The 19,900-nt window shown below is 46.6% G+C and overlaps 3 protein-coding genes across 5 annotated transcripts; 2 read left to right on the forward strand and 1 right to left on the reverse strand.

The window, feature by feature from the left end:
- Positions 1-841: 841 nt before the first annotated feature.
- Positions 842-16,511, reverse strand: CRYAB (crystallin, alpha B). Of its 3 annotated transcripts, none has more exons than XM_011926733.1 (4): positions 16,492-16,511; positions 3,713-4,111; positions 2,514-2,636; positions 842-1,183 (listed from the first exon to the last, which is right to left on the reverse strand). In XM_011926733.1, the coding sequence occupies exons 2-4, from the start codon at positions 3,911-3,913 to the stop codon at positions 980-982; spliced, it is 528 nt and encodes a 175-aa protein (XP_011782123.1). In that variant the 5' UTR covers positions 3,914-4,111; positions 16,492-16,511; the 3' UTR covers positions 842-979. The 3 variants fall into 3 exon arrangements, with proteins under 3 accessions (XP_011782123.1, XP_011782121.1, XP_011782122.1); XM_011926731.1 differs by lacking the exon at positions 16,492-16,511 and adding an exon at positions 5,296-5,657; XM_011926732.1 differs by lacking the exon at positions 16,492-16,511 and adding an exon at positions 5,330-5,403.
- HSPB2 (heat shock 27kDa protein 2) lies at positions 4,326-6,279 on the forward strand. Its single transcript, XM_011926729.1, has 2 exons — positions 4,326-5,114; positions 5,627-6,279. The coding sequence occupies exons 1-2, from the start codon at positions 5,021-5,023 to the stop codon at positions 6,079-6,081; spliced, it is 549 nt and encodes a 182-aa protein (XP_011782119.1). The 5' UTR covers positions 4,326-5,020; the 3' UTR covers positions 6,082-6,279.
- LOC105501015 (chromosome unknown open reading frame, human C11orf52) lies at positions 11,321-19,668 on the forward strand. Its single transcript, XM_011926728.1, has 4 exons — positions 11,321-11,448; positions 17,114-17,151; positions 18,454-18,515; positions 18,753-19,668. The coding sequence occupies exons 1-4, from the start codon at positions 11,417-11,419 to the stop codon at positions 18,990-18,992; spliced, it is 372 nt and encodes a 123-aa protein (XP_011782118.1). The 5' UTR covers positions 11,321-11,416; the 3' UTR covers positions 18,993-19,668.
- Positions 19,669-19,900: the final 232 nt, after the last annotated feature.

A 19,900-nucleotide genomic window follows, 5' to 3' on the forward strand; every position in this document is an offset into this window, starting at 1 on the left:
AGGGGTCCCCAACCCCTAGGCCATGGACTGGTACTGGCCTGTGGCCTATTAGGAAATAGGCTGCACAGCAGGAGGTGAGTGAAGCTGAGCTTCTTCTCCTGTCAGATCAGTGGTGGCATTACATTCTCATATGAGCATGAATCCTATTGTGAACCGCACATGTGAGAGATCTAGCTGTGTACTGCTTATGAGAATCTAATGCTTGAATCATCCCGAAACCATCCCCTGCTCCCCCGGGGCCACGGGAATAATTGTCTTCCACAAAACCAGTCCCTGCTCCCAAAAAGGTTGGGGGCCACTGATTTAGCCTATACCTCAGAGCTTGTTAGGTGATAATCACCCAAGTCCTGCTTATTGCCCTTGTAAATCAGCTTAAGGCAATGCTTATCAATAGGAAAATGTCAAACAATATTAGGGTCACCATGTCTTCCCTGGTGATGTAATTAATTTTAGAGATGCAGTAAGGCCTTTTATGTAGCATTATCCAGAGTTCATTCAGATGTGTTCCAGTCCTTTAAACTGAGGGCTAAAATCAAAGAGGGCAGAGACAGAGTAACTAATATTCCTTGAACTCTGCCAGGGGCTTTTCCTGCTTCTTCTCCTTAATTTACTTCCTATAATAGCTCTGTACAACTCAGTAACCCATGTTATAAATGGAAAACCTGAAGACCAGAAAGGTTAAGCAACTTGCCTAAATTTATACCATTAGTAAATGGTGGAGCCAGTCATTCTGACTCTAAAATCCTTGGAGCCCTCTAAATCATAATGCAATCATAAATAGATCTGTGGTATCCGTACATTTATTTGAAAGTGTGTGGAATATTCAAACACAAGACAGTTATCTGTTGCTGAATGATATTTTATTAGCTTGATAATCTGGGCCTGCCCTTAGCATTAAGCTTCAGCACTAGTCACAAGACTTTCATTCACTGGCGGGGAAACTTTCTTGTTTTAAAAAATGCAATTCAAGAAAGGGCATCTATTTCTTGGGGGCTGCAGTGACAGCAGGCTTCTCTTCACGGGTGATGGGAATGGTGCGCTCAGGGCCAGAGACCTGTTTCCTTGGTCCATTCACAGTGAGGACCCCATCAGACGACAGGGATGAAGTAATGGTGAGAGGGTCCACATCAGCTGGGACCCGGTATTTCCTGTGGAACTCCCTGGAGATGAAACCATGTTCATCCTAACCCAAAAGAATGAGGAAAGAGGCAGAGAGATAAGAATATGAACTACTATCACCTGCCCAGAACTCAGGCATCCTGATTTCCCCTTAGGTGAGACCAAATGCCATGACAACATAGGAAAAATAAACAGTGCTTTGTTTCAGGGTTGTGGCTAAGATGAAGTTACCTAGGTAGTCACTCCTACCAGTGAGAATCTGAGAAGTCTGAAACAGTGCAACACTTATTTTTCAAACCCTGAGGCATAGATATGTTTAGGGGTATTTCCCAAAGGTTTAGATAATGTCGACTAGGCCTACAGAATTTGGAATCTCATTTAGAATCTGTGTCCCTGAGGAAGCCCTGAAATTGTCCTGACTCTTCAGGAATGTCCCAGAAGGTTCCAGAACAATAGGACTGCTGCTGGGGGGGAAAAAATGACTCCATCCAAGGAGACTATGACCCAAACCTAAATCATATGAGCAAAATTGAAACAGCCTGAGGACATTACTAAGGATAAACTGTACTGGTTGACGCACAGGTTCTGAGCTATCGCTGAGCTATCGTTAATTGGTGAGAAGGAATTTTAAAGCCCTCTTACAAAGTCATGAGAAGCTGTTCCATTCGTCAGAATTCCCCCAAAGAGTAGATGACCTTAACCCGTATGCCTGCTGACTCTCAAGCATGTAGCCAAACAGGCTCTCATTAGCTGATTTCCGCATGGGCTATTGGGGATTAAAGACTGAGCACAGCTCTGAAATTTAGACAAACCAAGTAGTTCAGCATTAAGATGGACTAAAGAAGAGACATGGATTCTTGCACAGCTAAAAGAGAATTCCCAACTCAAGTGCCTTTCAGGTACCTGTAGTTAATGTAATTATGCAAAGCAACTAGGTGTCTGACAGCCCTATACCTAAGTCAGTGGTCCTCAACCTTGACTGTAGATTAGAATTACCTTAAAAAATGTTGATGCCTGGGTCCCACCCCTAAAAATTCTGATTTAATTGGTCTGGAGTATGCCTGAGCATTAGGTTTTTTGAAAGTTCCCCTGGTGATTCTAATGTGGCCAAGATTCAGAACCTCTGGCTTACATGGGGCATCAACATCCCATCATCCCATCTAAGGTGATCCAATCAAACAAAGACCACATCTCTGGCTGTAACAACAGTAACAACAGCAATAGGTCTATCCCTAACTTAGTCTTCTAGACATTGATTTGTAACCCCTGATCTAGACTGTTATAGCTTGGGACTGGAATGTAGCCAGCCTCCAAAGCTGATAGCACTACCTAGACTATTACAGTATACACTGAATGAATGAGCAGAAAACAAAAACAAAAACCAAGCTACATACCTGGCGCTCTTCATGTTTGCCATGCACCTCAATCACATCTCCCAACACCTTAACTTTGAGTTCCTCTGGGGAGAAGTGCTTCACATCCAGGTTGACAGAGAACCTGTCCTTCTCCAGGCGCATCTAGAAATAGCAAGGTAAGGGAATGGGACAGGAGAAAGATGGCAAAAGTACTGATTATACGGGTGCTGTCTTATTCTGCGGAGTTGCTTTCTGTCCAGGTAATTCATCCTTCTCTTTTCTGCTTTAAAATATCCCCTTTTTAAATAAACATGGCTCTCTGCTTCAGGGAGCCACCACAGTGATACCTAAGGCTCATGGTGATCAGACCCAAACTTTATTTACAGGGACAGAGAAGAAGACAGATCACCCAGGGGACCAGTCGCAAGGATGGGTGCAGGCCTGGCATCTGCTGCCTCTCTGGCTCCAATGCCTGGCTTTGTGGTTTGTCTGTGAGACAAAGGCCTCTTCTTCTGGCTCAGGTCTCTTTGCCAGTTTTCCACCCACCCAATCTGGAATGTTCTGCTGGTCCTGCTTGTCCTTCCAAAGCCCTTGCCCACTCAGCTCCTGTTTACTCACACTCGAATATTTTTAAACCAGAGTGTTATCTGTTACAGCTTCTGTCAACCTTATATGTTCACCCTGTTCTGTCACCCTCTTAGGACAAGTCGGGGTCCCTATATTGTTTCCTCATAAGGCTTGGATGGACCCAGGCCAATGCCCTGTCACAGCCCTGAGAAACCCAGAAAGTCACAGAAGAGGGAATAAAAAGGCAGAAAATACCCATGAGGGTGAACAGCTCAGGATGAGGCAGGGCTCTCTCCTGGCTCTGACACCTGAGATGGTAAAACTGGTCAAGAGTCCATGGTGTTAGAAGAGATGAGCAAAGGAGTTTGAAGGCAGCTCTTTCCCTGCAGATTGTTATGAACCAAACCAGAAAGGGGTACCCTGCAGAGAAGTTAGGGGACAGATAATGAACTTGACAGTGCATGAAAAAATGTAATAAATGGGATACAGAGGACCATCAAGTAGAAACAGGTGACGGGGGAGGGAGGCACCAGCAACCTCCTCATTTTTCTTCACATTTGGATACACATGTGCCTAAAATGGTTTAGGCAAGAAAGGAGAGGAAAATGGATGGAGAAGTTTACAGGAGGTTCCAGTAAGGACTCTCCCATCCTAGCAGTGGGGAGACTCACCTCTGAGAGTCCAGTGTCAAACCAGCTGGGTGCCCGCAGGAAGGAGGGTGGCCGAAGGTAGAAGGGGCTCAGGGAAGTAGACGTCGGGAAAAGATCAGACTCCAACAGGTGCTCTCCGAAGAACTGGTCAAAGAGGCGGCTGGGGGAGTGGAAAGGAAAGAAGGGGCGGCGGATCCAGGGGTGGTGGATGGCGATGTCCATGGTGGCTAGGTGAGTGTGAGGGGTCAGCTGGCTGGTCAGCTCCTTCAGCTGCAGCTACAGCCAGCCCCTTATATATGCAGTCTTGTGAAGCTTCTGGAATGGTGATGTCAGGGGTTTTATTATCCTAGCTCACCGCCGGTTCATGGAGACTTGTGATTGGGGATTTGGCAGTGTGACACATACCCAGTACTCACTGAGCTAAGAAAAGAGAAACACAAACACATCTGAGCCAGCCAGTGACTTGTCATGGTCTTGTTTCACTAGCTTTCTGTACACACCCAATGGCACCCACCCCCACCCCAGTTCTCTGAAGCTGGTACAGAGTCAGGAATCCCAAGCAGGCACGCGGGCGGGTGGGGGGGCAGGCGGTGGAGTGTGCCCCTCCTCCTCCTCCTCCTCCCCAGTCCTGAATGCCAGGGGAATCAGGCCAGCAACTATCTTGGGCCTGGGCAGGGACTGGAATCTTCCTAGGCTGGGCCCCAGGGACATTAACTCTTTGTGAGTCCTTGGAAGAGAGCAGTGATGGTCAACATGTCAGTACCAGCCATCTGCCTCCTGCCCTGGGTTGACCTGGGTTTAGGAGAGGACTCCGACATCTGGGCAGAAAGACCCCACTCCCTGAAAAAAGAGCAGAAAGATTTCTTGCATCTTTCAGCCTATGTGGCTCTCAGAACATTAAATCCAGGAGTGCTTTAGGAATTGGGTGCACAGTGCCGGCCACCAAGGAGGAGAAAATGAGGTGTGGAAACGTGCAAACCGTTTGTGAGGGTCTCAGCGAGGCGTCTTCATGCCCCAGGCACCACCAGCTCCCCCTTCCCAGCTCGTTCCCAACCAGGACCCTCAGCTGTCCTCTCAGGCCCCCTGCAACAGCTGAAGAGTGTGCGGGGGAGGGGACTAGGGGTCCGGGTGGCGCTGGTCACACCCTCGTTGCTCTCACTCAGGGCTCCCACTCCCCGCCCCTCCCCCCCAGAGGCTCGGCACTATTTTGGGTGGTGTCGACCCCGCCCCCACCTCCTATCAAGCCCTGGCTCTCCGGGCAGCTGGAGGGGTCGCGCTGCGCCTGTTGGGGCTGCACCTCGGACCAGGGCTCCCGCTGCATCTGCAGCCATGTCGGGCCGCTCAGTGCCACATGCCCACCCAGCCACCGCTGAGTACGAATTTGCCAACCCGAGCCGCCTGGGTGAGCAGCGCTTCGGAGAAGGTATGGCACAGACGCCACCCCCTTGCCTCCCACCCCCACCCCCTGAAATTCTGGGCTGACCTCCCAACGTTACTGGCCTCCACCCCACTCTGGGCTTAACTGATCTCCTGGGACCAGCCACCCCCCACCCCAGACTCCCCCTCATCCCCTCCAAGCAGAGCTCTTTCCCGTTCCTGCTGACCTCAAGACACACTTGGTGCTTGCAGTGCTGATACCTGCCCTTTGCCCGCCTGGGTGTGCCTCCTTGCCCCCCTTCTATCTACCCAGGCCATTTGGTGCCTCCTCCTCCCCCCGCTTCTCCTCCTCCTCACTTTCCTTTCCGTTCTCCGTTCTCTTTCCCCTCTTCCCAGCTGCCTTCTCCTCCTAGCTACTGTGTGGCCTCCCTCCCGTTCCCTACTCCTCCTGACTCCCCTCTTGCTCTTCCCAATCCCTCCTCTCCAGATTTCCCATTTCGCCCCTGTGCCAGCCTCATCCTCCCTCATCCTGCCTCTTGCCTTCTCTCTGCCCCTTAGGCCTCCTGCCAGAAGAGATCCTGACCCCCACACTCTACCATGGCTACTATGTCCGGCCTCGGGCCGCCCCAGCTGGGGAGGGCAGCAGGGCAGGGGCCTCCGAGCTTAGGCTCAGTGAGGGCAAGTTCCAGGCATTTCTGGATGTGAGCCACTTTACCCCAGACGAGGTGACTGTGAGGACTGTGGATAACCTGCTGGAGGTGTCTGCCCGGCACCCCCAGCGCCTGGACCGCCACGGCTTCGTGTCCCGAGAATTCTGCCGCACCTATGTCCTGCCTGCTGATGTCGACCCCTGGCGGGTCCGAGCTGCTCTCTCCCATGATGGCATCTTAAACCTGGAAGCGCCTCGGGGTGGCCGACATTTGGACACAGAGGTCAATGAGGTCTACATCTCCCTGCTCCCTGCGCCTCCTGATCCAGAGGAAGAGGAGGAGGCAGCCATAGTTGAGCCCTGATTGCCACAGACCCAGCACCCAGCAAATCCCTCTCTACCTCCCATGGTGATATGGGCAGCTGCCCACCACTCCAGAGGTAGCAGCATCCTTGGGGGAAAGGAAAAGTGCATGGTCCACAATGTATGGTTTGGTCCCATGGGACGTGTCATAGCCTTGGTTTAGTTTTGGGTGGAGCTGAATAAACCCAAATCTCAGGGCCTTGTTTGTGCTGCTCCCTATTCTGTGGCCGGGAAGCTGGGATGGGGAGGGAGGGAGGAGGTCATAGCCAGCTAGTCAAAAAGTTCCTCAGTTTGATGTGCCCAACGTCATAGGACCCTGAGCTCGCACTTGGATACTGAGATCACACCCGGAAGCTGACTCTGGCTCCAGATCAAATTCCTAGCCGTAATTTTCTCACAATGCAACAAAAGAGAGAGTGATCCTGGGAGGGAAAAGGGATATGCCATCCAAACAGCCCAGAGGGCACTGTCTGAGCTGGTGATTAGAGACACAAAAACAAAGGTCTCCAGACTGTCTGGCCCTTTTTGGGTAAGGGCTGGGAAAATGGTTTTTGGCTGATGAGAGTTGCCTAAAGCCCTGTAGTAAATACTTTGTTTTCATATACTAAGGTCCATCCACTGAAATGGTCACTGATTTTGAGAGCCTGAATATGCATACACAGGGGCACAGACACAAAGCCTCTCCAATTATCATGGAACCCCATTACCTTCCCGTCCTCTGGGGGGTATGGTGTATTCAGGAAAGCCTGAGGGTCTGTCCCCTCAGTTATTCTCTGCAATCAAGAGACCGTCCAGCTATGTGATTTGGGGTAGGTGTCCAAAACGACCTTCCTGCCTCCAAATACTTATTTTATTAGGCTGTGGTAGATACCTACAATTCTTCCATTAAAGTAGTTGTTTCTTGGCTGGGTGCAGCAGCTCACACCTGTAATCCCAGTACTTTGGGAGGCCGAGGCAGGAGGATCACTTGAGCCCAAGAGTAAGAGATCAGTCTGGGCAACAGAGTGAAACCTTTGTCTCTACAAAAAAATAAAAATTAGCCAGCCATGGTGGTGCATGCCTGTAGTCCCAGCTACTTGTGAGGCTGAGGTGGGAGGATGAGCTGGGGAGGTTGAAGCTGCAGTGAGCTGAGATTGCACCACTGCACTCCAGCCTGGGTGACACAGTGAGACCCTGCCTCAAAAACATTAAATTGTATTAAATTAAGTGGTTGTTTCTTAACTTTTTGGAGTTATAGACCCTTCTGAAAATCTGACAAAAGCTATAGCTGCTCTTACCAGAAAAATACATATGCTCCCAAATTTGGCAATACAATTTGAATAGGTTCCCACAACTCTTCAGACCCATTTATACATCTGTCTTAGGGATCTGTGGACCTCCAGGATAACAGAACTCACCTGAGGAATTCAACTTCTGGTTGAAAGATTGCTGTCTATTGAAAATGAAAGCATGCCCCAGAGAAATAACATTTGATATATTTAATTGTTCATTCATTCATTCAATAAATATTTATCAAACCTCATGTAATACACCATGGGGGATATATATTGTAAATATAAAAACTATTAGCTTTTATTGTCAACTTTCTGGAATCTAGTTGAGAAGAAAAATAATAAGAAAAGGATTCCACTTAGACTTCAACCGGAATAACTTCACATTGATATGTTTTGTAACTGAGCTTTATTTAAGGGAAGGGGTTTCTCAGCTATAAAAAAATTTGAAAACTTCTGATTTAGTCCAAATCCCCACTCCATTCAAATTCTTTTAAGGTTATTAATCAACTTATGCTGGGACATTCTGAATAACAGACAACTTAGAACTTCCCACAGTAGCCTGTTCCATGTTCTTTCTTTTCTTTTTTAGACAGGGTCTCATTCTGTTGCTCAGGCTGGAGTGCAGTGGCATGATCATGGCTCACTGCAGCCTCAACCTCCCTTGCTCAAGCAATCCTCCTGCCTCAGCCTCCTGAGTAGCTAGGACTACAGGTGTGTGCCACCACGCCTGGCTAATTTTTTACTTTTTCCAGAGACGAGATCTCGCTTTGTTGTCCAGGCTGGTCTTGAACTCCTGGACTCAAGCAGTCCTCTAGCCTTGGCCTGCCACAGTGCTGGGATTACAGGTATGAGCCACTGTACCTGGCCCTCCATTTTCTTTTTGGTCTTAACTGACTTAACCGTTATAAATTCCTTTGATTTTGTTGAATCAAAATCTGCATTTCAGTAACTTCTCTGAAAAACAAATGCAATGTTTTTTTCACTTGAAAATCCTTCTGATATTTAAAGATAACCATCCTGTCTTCCTGAGGCTTCCCTTTCCCAGCTAAACATGCCTAGGTCTTTTTTTTTTTTTTTTTTTTTTGAGGCAAGGTCTCTGTCTGTCACCCAGGCTGAATGTGCAGTGGTGTCATCTCCCCTCACTGCAACCTCCTCCTCCCTGGCTCAAGCAATCCTCTCACCACAACACCGGGCTAATTTTTTGTATTGTTTTGTAGAGACTGGGTTTTGACATGTTGCCCAGGCTAGTCTTGAACTTCTGGCCTCAAGCAATCTGCCCACCTCGGCCTCCCAACATGTTGGGGTTACAGGCGTGAACCACGACACCTGGCCATGCCTTGTTCTTTCAACCATATCATATAGCACTTTCCACATCACATATTACCCATTAACTTTATTTTGAACATACTGCCTTTTGATAACGTAACTTGAATTTCAACATCTAGGCCTAAAATTGTTATTCCAGTCATGGATTGACTGGTACAGACTTCAGTGGAATAATCAATATCCTTGTTTATCACTTCAGGCTTCTATTAATGCTGCTTTAGGCATATCAGGTTTTCTGGCTACCACAATGGTCTATTGCTCTATGGATTTCTTTGGAGTTCCCTTAGGTGATTTCCTTTTCTTTTCTTCTTCTTTTTTTTTTTTATAGAGACAGTTTCACTCTGTCGCCCAGGCTGGAGTGCAGTGGCGTGATCACATCTCACTGCACCCTCAACCTCTCTTGTTCAATCCTCCCACCTCGCCTTCTGAGTAGCTGGGACTACAGGCACACATCACCACACCTGGCTAATTTTTCAGTTTTTATACTTTGTAGAGATGATGGGTTGTTGCTATATTGCCCAAGCTGATTGAACTCTTGGGCTCAAGTGATCCTCTTGCCTCAGTCTCCCAAAGCAGTGGGATTACAGGCCTGAGCCAAGCCACTGTGTAAACCCAGCTGCTTAGGTGCTTTTTAAAACATTACAGAAGGGGTGGCTAAAAAGGAACCAGATTATGGGGGGCTTTGAGTGCCAGGCTAAGCAGTTTGAACTGTATCCTGTAGGTGATAGGAAATCATTAATGGCTTTTGAACTGGGAGGAGAAGGAGTGGGTAACAGGATGAAAAGGATACAGTTAATGGTAGAGTAGAATACAGAATGGATTGCACGGAAGAAGCATAGCCATGAAATAGTGCAATGATTAGGGCACAAGAAAAGAAAGTGAAATGTGGGAACCAGGCGTGGTGGCAGGGTCACTTGAGGCCAGAACTTCAGGACCAGCAGGGGCAACATAGCAAGACCCTATCTTGGCCAGGTGTGGTGCCTCACACCTGTAATCCCAGCACTTAGGAGGCTGAGATGGTAGGATTGCTTGAGGCCAGGAGTTCGAGACCAGCCTGGTCCATATAACAAGACCCCATCTCACATTAGTTAACAACAACAACAAGAAAAAGACCCTGTCTCTAAAAAGATTTTTTTTTCTTTTAATTAGCTAGGCACAGTGGTGTGAACCTGTAGTCCCAGCTACTTGAGACGCTGAGGGGCAAGAATCTCTTGAGCCTAGGAGTTTGAGGTTGCAGTGAGCTAGCCACTCAACTCCAGCCTGGGTGACAGATTAAGACGCTCTTTAAAAATTAAAGAAAGAAAGAAAATAATATGCTTTGTAATAACAACAACAACAACAATACCTAACTCTTACTGAGCGTGTCCCATATGCCAGGCCCTGCACTAGAGCTTTATTTTTCACCACAATCCTGTAAGATTGTCACTCTTACCCATGTTTCATAAGAGGAGTTCAAAGTCCAGGGTATTCTCTGTGGAGTGCAGAGCTGAGTGGTGGGCCCTGAACATCCACTTAAAGGATACACAAATAACCAGGCATCCGAGGAAAACACTAAAAATGGGGTGAGAGGACTGAAGACAAGAATGATGGGTTTCAACGGATTCTCCTAGAGCCCATATTTTCTAACTGGTGAGTGTGGGGTGAGTCAAACTTTGGGTTACTGGAAGGAGAAGCAGAGTTGAGGGTAAGTGGAGAATCAGTAGCTCTGAACTGTGGATAGGGAAGTGAGTGGTTAAGAAGTGCTGAGGCCATCCCGATCATAGAATCATCTGATTTTATACCAGAAAGGGGATTAGATTCAGTTTTTTTAATTTCACAGCCCTGGAAACTTAGACCCTATAAAGGTTAAGTGATTTGCCCACGTAGATTTCAAAGATCTAGGGAGACTATATGAGGAACTCATTTTCCCGAACTTAAGTTTCCAAGAGACTCCAGTATCCCAACCCAGATTCTGGACAAAGATAATAAGAAACTGGTACTGCCGGGTGCGGTGGCTCAAGCCTGTAATCCCAGCACTTTGGGAGGCCGAGACAGGCCGATCACGAGGTCAGGAGATAGAGACCATCCTGGCTAACACGGTGAAACCCCGTCTCTACTAAACAGTACTAGCCGGGCGAAGTGGCGGGCGCCTGTAGTCCCAGCTACTCGGGAGGCTGAGGCAGGAGAATGGCGTAAACCTGGGAGGTGGAGCTTGCAGTGAGCTGAGATCTGGCCACTGCACTCCAGCCTGGGCGACAGAGCGACACTCCGTCTCAAAAAAAAAAAAGAAAGAAAAGAAACTGGTACTAATTGCCACGAAAGTGAAACTCAGTTAAACCAGAGTGGTGCTGAGCAAACTATTACATTAGGCATTCATCTATTATAGAGGATGTATTTCAAAGACAGAGGGATGTAATGGAGAAGCATTTCCTAAGGAAACCGAGAGCCCTTTTCTATCTCAGGTTTCTTTTTATTGAAGCTTGAAGCTCAAGTTCATGGCTTCATCAAAAAACGCTTCAAATCCTGAAGTTGAGATAGCTCTCACCTGGAGCCCCTGTGTTGTTCTATCCTTTGCCTGGGAACACAGTCACCTGGGAATCATTCCAGCAGGTGGCTTCAAAAGTCCAACCTGCTAGGTTGAAATCTGACACTGACACAGACTCCGGGAGCTGCGGCGGAAAGCTCAACCAGGAACCCGGAAATGCACAAGCCTCTTGATGCATAAAAACAGCTGGGCTCCCTTGGAGACAGAGCGCCATGGGAAACCGGGTCTGCTGCGGAGGAAGCTGGTGAGTAGGGTGGAAGGGCAGAGGGGAACATCTATCTCTATTGGTGGATGTAGAGCCCCCGAAAATCAGAGCACCTGGAGATAGTTGTCTGCCAGCCTCCCACTGCCACCTTTCTTTGCCTGGTACCTCCTTGTTCCAACACCAGAGCAGCACCTCCTTTCAGGAGACCTTAGAAAACAGAGCCAAGTGGCCGGGCGCGGTGGCTCACGCCTGTAATCCCAGCACTTTGGGAGGCCAAGGCGGACGGATCACGAGGTCAGGAGATCGAGACTATCCTAGCCAAAATGGTGAAACCCCGTCTCTACTAAAAATACAAAAATTAGCTGGGCGTGGTGGCGCGCGCCTGTAGTCCCAGCTACTCGGGAGGCTGAGGCAGGAGAATCGCTTGAACCCGGAAGGCAGAGGTTGCAGTGAGCCGAGATCGCGCCACTGCACTCCAGCCTGGCGACAGAGCGAGACTGTCTCAAAAACAACAACAAAAAACAGAGCCAAGCTAGCTGTCTGCAGAATGGCCAGAGCAGGGCAGGAATATTGAACCGGCATTGTTTTTCTGTGTCCTCTTCCTCCGTTTTCCCTTCTCTCCCTTTCTTCCCCAGATGAGAGTAATAATTGTAGCATTTGAGAGCTTTCTATGTGCCAGGCATTTTACAGTCTCATTTAATTTTTCCAGTACTTTATAGGGTAAATGGTTTTGCCCCTCCTCCTATTTTACAGTCAGCTGAGAAACTGAAGCTCAGAGAAGTTAACTAACTTGCCTAAGGTCACATGGCTGGTAAACAAGTAAACCAAGATTCCAACCTGACTTCCAAGAGGCCCACCTGACTTCAAAGGCCACCTTTTGAACCCCTGCATAATATTGCCTCTCAGACCAAGCAAGTCAACTTTGAAACAATGTTAATTTAAAAGGGCAGAAGTGTCGGGCGCGGTGGCTCACGCCTGTGATCCCAGCACTTTGGGAGGCCAAGGCAGGCAGATCACAAGGTCAGGAGATTGAGACCATCCTGGCTAACGCGGTGAAACCCCATCTCTACTGAAAATACAAAAAATTAGCTGGGCATGGTGGCGGGTGCCTGTAGTCCAAGCTACTTGGAAGGCTGAGGCAGGAGAATCACTTGAACCCAGGAGGTGGAGCTTGCAGTGAGCCGAGATCACACCACTGCACTCCAGCCTGGGTGACAGAGCAAGACTCCAGAAATTAAAATAAAATAAAATAAAATAAAATAAAATAAAAAGTAAAGCTCAATAAAGGGCAGAAGTGGTTGGATGCGGTGACTCACACCTGTAATTGTAGCACTTTGGGAGGCTGAAGCAGGTGGATGACTTGAGGCCAGAAGTTCAAGACCAGCCTGGACAACATGGCAAAACACCATCTCTACTAAAAATAAAAAATACTAAATATATACTAAATAAATAAATACTAAAAATAAAAAAAAAAATTAGCCAGGCATGGTGGCACATGCCTGTAATCTAAGCTACTCGAGAAGCTCAGGCATGAGAATCCCTTAAGCTTGGGAGACAGAGGTTGCAGTGAGCCAAGATTGTGCCACTGCAGTCCAGACTGGGCAACAGAGCGAGACTATGTCTCAAAAAAAAAAAAAAAAAAGGAGTTTGAGACCAGCCTGGGCAACATAGGGGTGGTCCCATCTCTACAAAAAAAATTAAAAATTAGCTAGGTGTGGCCGGGCACAGTGGCTCACGCCTGTAATCCCAGCACTTTGGGAGGCCAAGGCAGGCAGATCACCTGCGGCCAGGAGTTTCAGACCAGCCTGACCAACATGGAGAAACTCCGTCTCTACTAAAAATACAAAACATTAGCCGGGCATGGTGGCACATGCCTGTAATTCCAGCTACTCGGGAGGCTGAGGCAGGAGAATCGCTTGAACCCTGGAGGCAGAGATTGCAGTGAGCTGAGATCGCACCACTGCACTCCAGCCTGGGAAATAAGAGCAAAACTCCGTCTAAAAAAAAAAAAAATTAGCTAGGTGTGGTGGTGCACGCTTGTAATCCCACGTACTTGGGAGGCTGAGGCAGGAGGATCATCTGAGCCCTGGGGATCGAGGCTGCAATGAACCATGATCTGCTCTCCAGTCTGGGTGACAGAGAGACCCTGCCTCAAAAATGAAAATAAAAATAAAAGGGCAGAATAGGAAAAAGAAGAATATCCATGGAATATCTGAGTATGACTTTCACACTTATTTACTATGTGACCATAGGTAATAAGTCCCTTAATTTCTCTGTATTCATCCTCACATGTAAAATATAGATAATACATCCTACATTGTGTAGATCACAGGCTTATTTTGAAGAGCAAAGGATATACTGTATGTGAGAACCTCATAATAAATTATCTGTGGCCCTGTTACTGTTCTTTCACAGAATTTTCATCACTGCCATGCCATAAATTCCTGGTCCTGGTTTTATCCTGTCTACTGCCTTCTATGCTTGGGGCAGATCTTGAGGATGTCATGTTATAAATAAAGCACCATTATATGTAGATAGACAAGTGAAGTGCATTGGAAAACACATAGGTTTTGGAGTAGTACATTGGATTCAAGTCCTGCCCTACTACTCATTCATTTATCCATTCATTTATTAAACAATGTTTATTGGACATGTACTACAGGCACAGTGATAGACACAGAAGACATAGTAATAAAAGGACATTTGGTCCCTGCCTTGTTGAGTAAGAAATACCCTGAAGGTCCAACATTTGGTAACTGTCTAAATACATGGCATATCCAATTAATGGAAAATATGTAGCCACTTCATAAAGAATGTTGGAAGAACACCTAATATCATGGAAAATTTTACTCTTCATTAAGTTAGTAAAAAAGGGCGTTAGTTGACCCATCTGTAAAACGGGAACAAAAATATGTGTTTCCTGGAATGTCAGGATTGAAAAAATAAAGCACCCTTTAAACTCTGAGATGCCTTATAGACACAGGACATCCAGAAGCACAGAAAAGCTTCCAGAGAAGGGGATGTAACAGCTTCTTTTATTCTGTCTCTTCCCAAGTGTTATTCTTTTTTCATTACTGGTTAGTTCTCTGATGGTGATAGTCATTAGTGGTCAACTTTTACTGATGCTTATTATATGCTAGGAATCATGCTCAGTATTTTATATTTCCTGTTTTATTTAATCCTTACAATAATACCATGAGGTCTGAATTCTATTATCACACTCATTTTTTTTTTTTTTTTTTTTTAAACAGAGTCTCGCTTTATCGCCCAGTCTGGAGTGCAGTGGCACAGTCTTGGCTCACTGCAACCTTAGCCTCCGAAGTTTAAGCGATTCTCGTGCCTCAGTCTCCCTAGTAGCTGGGATTACAGGCGTGCTACCATGCCCAGCTAATTTTTGTATTTTTAGTAGAGACAGGGTTTCACCTGTTGGCCAGGCTGGTCTTGAACTCCTGACCTCAAATGATCGCTCGCCTTGGTTTCCCAAAGTGTTGGCATTACAGGTGTGAGCCACCTCACCCGGCCTATCATACTCATTTTATTAATAAGAAAACAGAAGCCCAGAGAGGTTAAAAATTTGCTGAAGGTCTCACAGCTAGTCTGACCTCATCAGTCTGACTCCAGAGTCCGTTCTAGAAACACTATACCAAACAGTCCAACCAAAATCTTTTTTTCCTCTTAAAATACTAGTAGGATTGAATAAAACTTTGTTCTCTATTTTTTGTTATCTCAATAAACCTCCAGAGGCTTAAAGATATTATGGCAATTGAAGATATTTTTATTTTAAAATATTCTTTGTTGTTATTGTTTCTGATTACAAAGGTAATAATCATTCATTGCAGAAAATTTAACTTCTGCAAAGAGCAGAAAATAAAAAGCAACCATAAATATAAGCACCCAGAGATGATGGGAACATTTTAGTGTATTTCCATATATTTTTTAAATGTGCACAGTTTTTATTCCAAAACATATCTTTTTACTAACTTAATAAAGAGTAAAATTTTCCATGATGTTCGGTGTTCTTCCAACATTCTTTATGACATGGCTACATATATTTCATTAATTGGATATGCCATTTATTTAGTCAGTTACCAAATCATGGACCTTCAGAGTATTTCCTATTTTTTGCAATTTAAATAATGTTATAATGAATATCCATATTTGTACATGTATAATTATTTCTTAGGATATGGAATTGCTAACATCAGAGGGCATACACATTTATGTTTAAGGCTTTTTATACTTTGCCAGTTGCATTCTAGGAGGATTGCACAAATTTTTATTCCTATTACTACTGTAGAAGAATGCCCACTTAGTATCCTTAAATCTAAAAATAAAATCCCATCACCTGTGAATCTAAATGAATACTCACTCCATTTGGGTTGTGTCCTGGCATTGCACAATATCTAACTTGAGAAGAGGCTCTGTTCACTAACATTGGATAGCCCTAGTCTATGTCTTTTAGGATTAATATTTTCTCTATCCATTTAAATAAACATAAGTAGGTAAAGAGTAGTAACAAGTGGTAAAGAATTAGAAGATTATCTCGTTCTTAGGATAAGGCTGACTGAGCAGCGGTAACATACAGCAAGAGCTGAAGTGGCAGAAGAAGTAGAAAAACACAGAAGTAGTTTTTCTTCTGAACCACCGGTAGAGTTTGGCTGGAGACTCAACTGCTGTCAACTGAGCAAGCTGTAGCAAAACCAAAAGTCACATCGAAACAGAAACCTCTGTCAAATGTGCGAGGAAAAATCCTGACTTTAGTCCTCATGATTTGGACGTCAGTCTTCTCTCTCTCACCCTCTCCAATTAGCAAAGAAGGAAACTTCCCAGGAGATGAGAGATCAGACAGACAAACAGGGTTGGCTCTGGGAAGAGCTGGAAATATACTAGCAAGAAAACAAGAAAAAGAATCCGGAGTAAGCCCCAAACTATGTAGCCTATTTCCTCAGACAGTGTTGTCTCTCTGGCATCAAACAGTTAACAATCACGTAGACACACGGGCGCCATTGGGGACCCTAGGGGCTCAGAAATAAATATAAGAGGTCTGCCCTACAGTGAGGGCAGGATAGCTGAGTCACTCACCAAATTCAGTGCTCCCTGTTCTGTAGACAAAGTTCTCTAAAGGATGCTAAAGGTTAAACATCTCTCACTTTCTCTGTTAATTGAAAACAAGGACAAGGAAGCAGGGAGGGAGGTCACTTGTTAAGAAAGGGCCTTAAGGGGCTGTAATTAGTTAGCCCTGGTTTGGGCAGCTTCCAGGGCTCCCAGAATAAAAGTCCCAGATTGGCAAAGACCCCAGGGAAAAAAAAAAAAAAGCACTGAAGAAGAGGCAAGAGGGTCTCTGGATCCAAGAATATTCCATCATTTGGCAAGTTTCCCTCACCCTCTGCTGGGAATTAGCCTGTTAGACAATCCCAGAATAGCTCTCAAGCCAGATACATCCCTGGCATGTAGTGCCTGGTTGCCTGAGGCTGTATTTTGGGTCTGGTTATGTCAGTTGTACTACTCCACCTTCCAGAACCATCCATGTGGGAGAGGTGTGGTACCCTTGACTAATGCTTTGAACCTGGCTCAGGGTGAATCTGTCAGAGGGAGGTAGGAGAAGGTCATCAGAATGTTAAGGAGACCACAGAGCAAATGATGATGGAGGGAGGGCAGAGGCCAGGGCTTCTTGCACATGGGTGATCTGTTTTTCCTATCACAGGAGCTGCCCATCAACTTTCCAGAAGAAAAAGAAAACAGGTAACTTTGGAGCTGGGGGAAGAATCTAGGGGAGGCAAATTAGAGAAGGCAATAGAACTGTCATCTTTGGAAAGGGCAGAAGGGTAGAAAAGGAATGAAAGGATAAAGGGAGACAGCACACCAAAGAGAAAAGAGAATCCAGGTTGCTATGTTGAAGACTAGCTCTGAACCTCTGGATCTTATTCTTTCCATTATTTCAGAGTGGCAGGGTTGGTTGCTCATTCTTTCATTCATCTAGCAAATATTTACTCAGCACTTATATTGTATGTGAGGACCTGTGTGGGTCCCAAGGAGGCAGAGAGGCACAAGAGGAAAGACACATGATCTCAGCTCTGGAAGAGCTGAAAATCAAATGTAAGAGATAAATTCATATAAACAAACAGTTGTAATATCATCTACTGGTGCTATAACAGATGTGCACTCATGCTGTGGGAGAATGAGAGAAGACACTGATGTCAAAATGTCAAAGAAATAATAGCAAAGGACTGGGCGTAGTAGCTCAACGTCTGTAATCCCAGCACTTTGGGAGGCCAAGGGGGGCGGATCACTTTAGGTCAGGAGTTTGGGACCAGCCTGGCCAACATGGTGAAACCCCATCTCTACTAAAAAGAGAAAAATTAGCGGGGCATGGTGGTGTGTGCCTGTAGTACCAGCTACTTGGGAGGCCGAGGCACAAGAATTGTTTGAACCCGGGAGGTGGAGGTTGCAGTGAGTCGAGATCGTGCCACTGCACTCCAGCCTAGGCAACAGAGCAAGACTCTGTCTCTAAATAAATAAATAAAAGCAAAGTTCATAAGTCAGCAGAAGAGGGAGAAGACGGTGTTTTAGGCAGATAAATCAGCTCATGAAAAAAAAAGAAAAGAGAGACTGACTTGATTCAAAGTGACTGATTGGTGTAGCTAAGCACTTACCATCTTGCATTGTAAGTCTGTTTACTTATTTTTATTTATTTGTCTTTCCTAGCAGGCTGTAAGCCCCCTGAGGTAGAGGAAACAGCTTACTCATCCTTCTACCACCACAACATGGCACAGAGCTTGGCACATAATGGGTTCTCATGTTGAACTGTGTTAGGGGCTAGTGAAAAATGACGATGGAAGATAATATGGCCAGATTTTGAAAGGGCCAGATTGTAAACCCTGCTAAGGAGTTTGGATTTAGGACTAGTAGACATGAAAGAAGTGAGAATGGAGGCAGGGAGATTAGACGGAAGCCTGCCGTGATAGTTTAATAGTGAGTTGAAAAGGCAGTCTCAACAGAGACAGGGAAGAGAGAATGAATTTAAGTTGGATTTCTTCCCTTCAGGAAGCCAAGCAAGACGGACACTGAAGCCACAGCCACGACAGCTGCAGCAGAATGGCCCAAAGGTAATGACAGGCCTCTGTCCCCTCTCCGGGGCTGCTCGGACATGGGATCCCAGTAGCCAGCTCTTTTGTCCTGCAACAGACACATTTCAGTCACCTGTAGAATTCGCTGGTTCTGTCTGTCCTCCTCTGCCCCTCAAAGGAGCAAAGCGAAGGGACATCAGTCGACCTGCCCCTGCATTGGAGGTGAGGGGCAAAACCAAGCCATGAATCTCTTTTAATGCTATCCATTCCTCGCAGGGCCATGAAACAACAGGACACACGTATGAGCGGGTGTTACAGCAGCAAGGGTCTCAAGAGAGGAGTCCCGGCCTCATGTGGGAAGACAGCAACTTACATTATGCTGACATTCAAGTGTGCAGCCGTCCCCATTCCTGGGAAGTGAAACAAGTGCATTTAGAAGACGCTACAGAGTATGCGACCCTTCGCTTCCCCCAGGCCACACCTCGCTATGACAGCAAGAACGGGACCCTGGTGTGAGCCTTGGGGAGGAAGGCCCAGTCCATTGTTAACCACTCCTCCTGTGGGGGAGAATCTACTGCTTTGGGGAATTGGGTGGCAACCCAGGGATGTTGGCCACGTTTTAAGCTTAAAGAACTCCAAAGCCCCTGGAATTGTGAGCGTCCCAGTTTCTCCCCTGGCCTCTTACTTGCCACTGTTAGGTTGGAGTTATAGTTGGTTTAGCTATGGGTGGATAGCTAAACTTAGCTAGCCACATGAGGTCATGAGGTTAGGTGGAGTGTGCAGGGAGGTAGGTCTTTGACCTCACCATTGTTGCTCCTGCTCTTGAAAAGTGCAGAAAGAGCAGGTAAAAAGTTAGCACGTGGGCTGATCTTGTCGGACTTTAATTAATGGTATCCTTTTTCACACACCTTAAACTCCAATGCTGAAGGGGAGGTGCTCTGGAAAAGCATTCTGAGCTTTTACATTCAGACACCAGGGCTGGCTTGCGCTGAGTCACGTTCCAGACCGTAACAGACAAATGGGGGAAGAGGGCTGAGGCGTGGAGGAAGCGCTCTCCAACCATGGCCTACAGGACCTCAAGACACTGATAACCGACAGCACAGCGAGGCCCGGAAACTTCCCTCGGCGGGGGGCGACTGTTGGCTCTCGCAGGTGCGGGGCCGCTAGGATCAATAAATGGCCTGAGAAACATGCCTGGCGCGTTTTCTGGGGCGGGGCCCCAAGGCGCCAAGCGAGGACAGCGCATCCTGCCCAGTTTTATGGGCGGTTCGAAAGTCCAGCCAGTAGAGAGGCCTTCCTTCCGGCCCCACCCCCAGGCCGCGGTTGGAGGCGGAGCTGGAGGGGGTGGGGTTTGGGAGAACAGGGGGAGGGCTACCATTGGCAGAGGGCGCAGTTCCCTTGGGGTCCATGCCGGGATTGGTTGT

Source organism: Colobus angolensis, unplaced genomic scaffold (genome assembly GCF_000951035.1).
Source record: "Colobus angolensis palliatus isolate OR3802 unplaced genomic scaffold, Cang.pa_1.0 Scaffold7, whole genome shotgun sequence".
Taxonomy (NCBI): Eukaryota; Metazoa; Chordata; class Mammalia; order Primates; family Cercopithecidae; genus Colobus; species Colobus angolensis.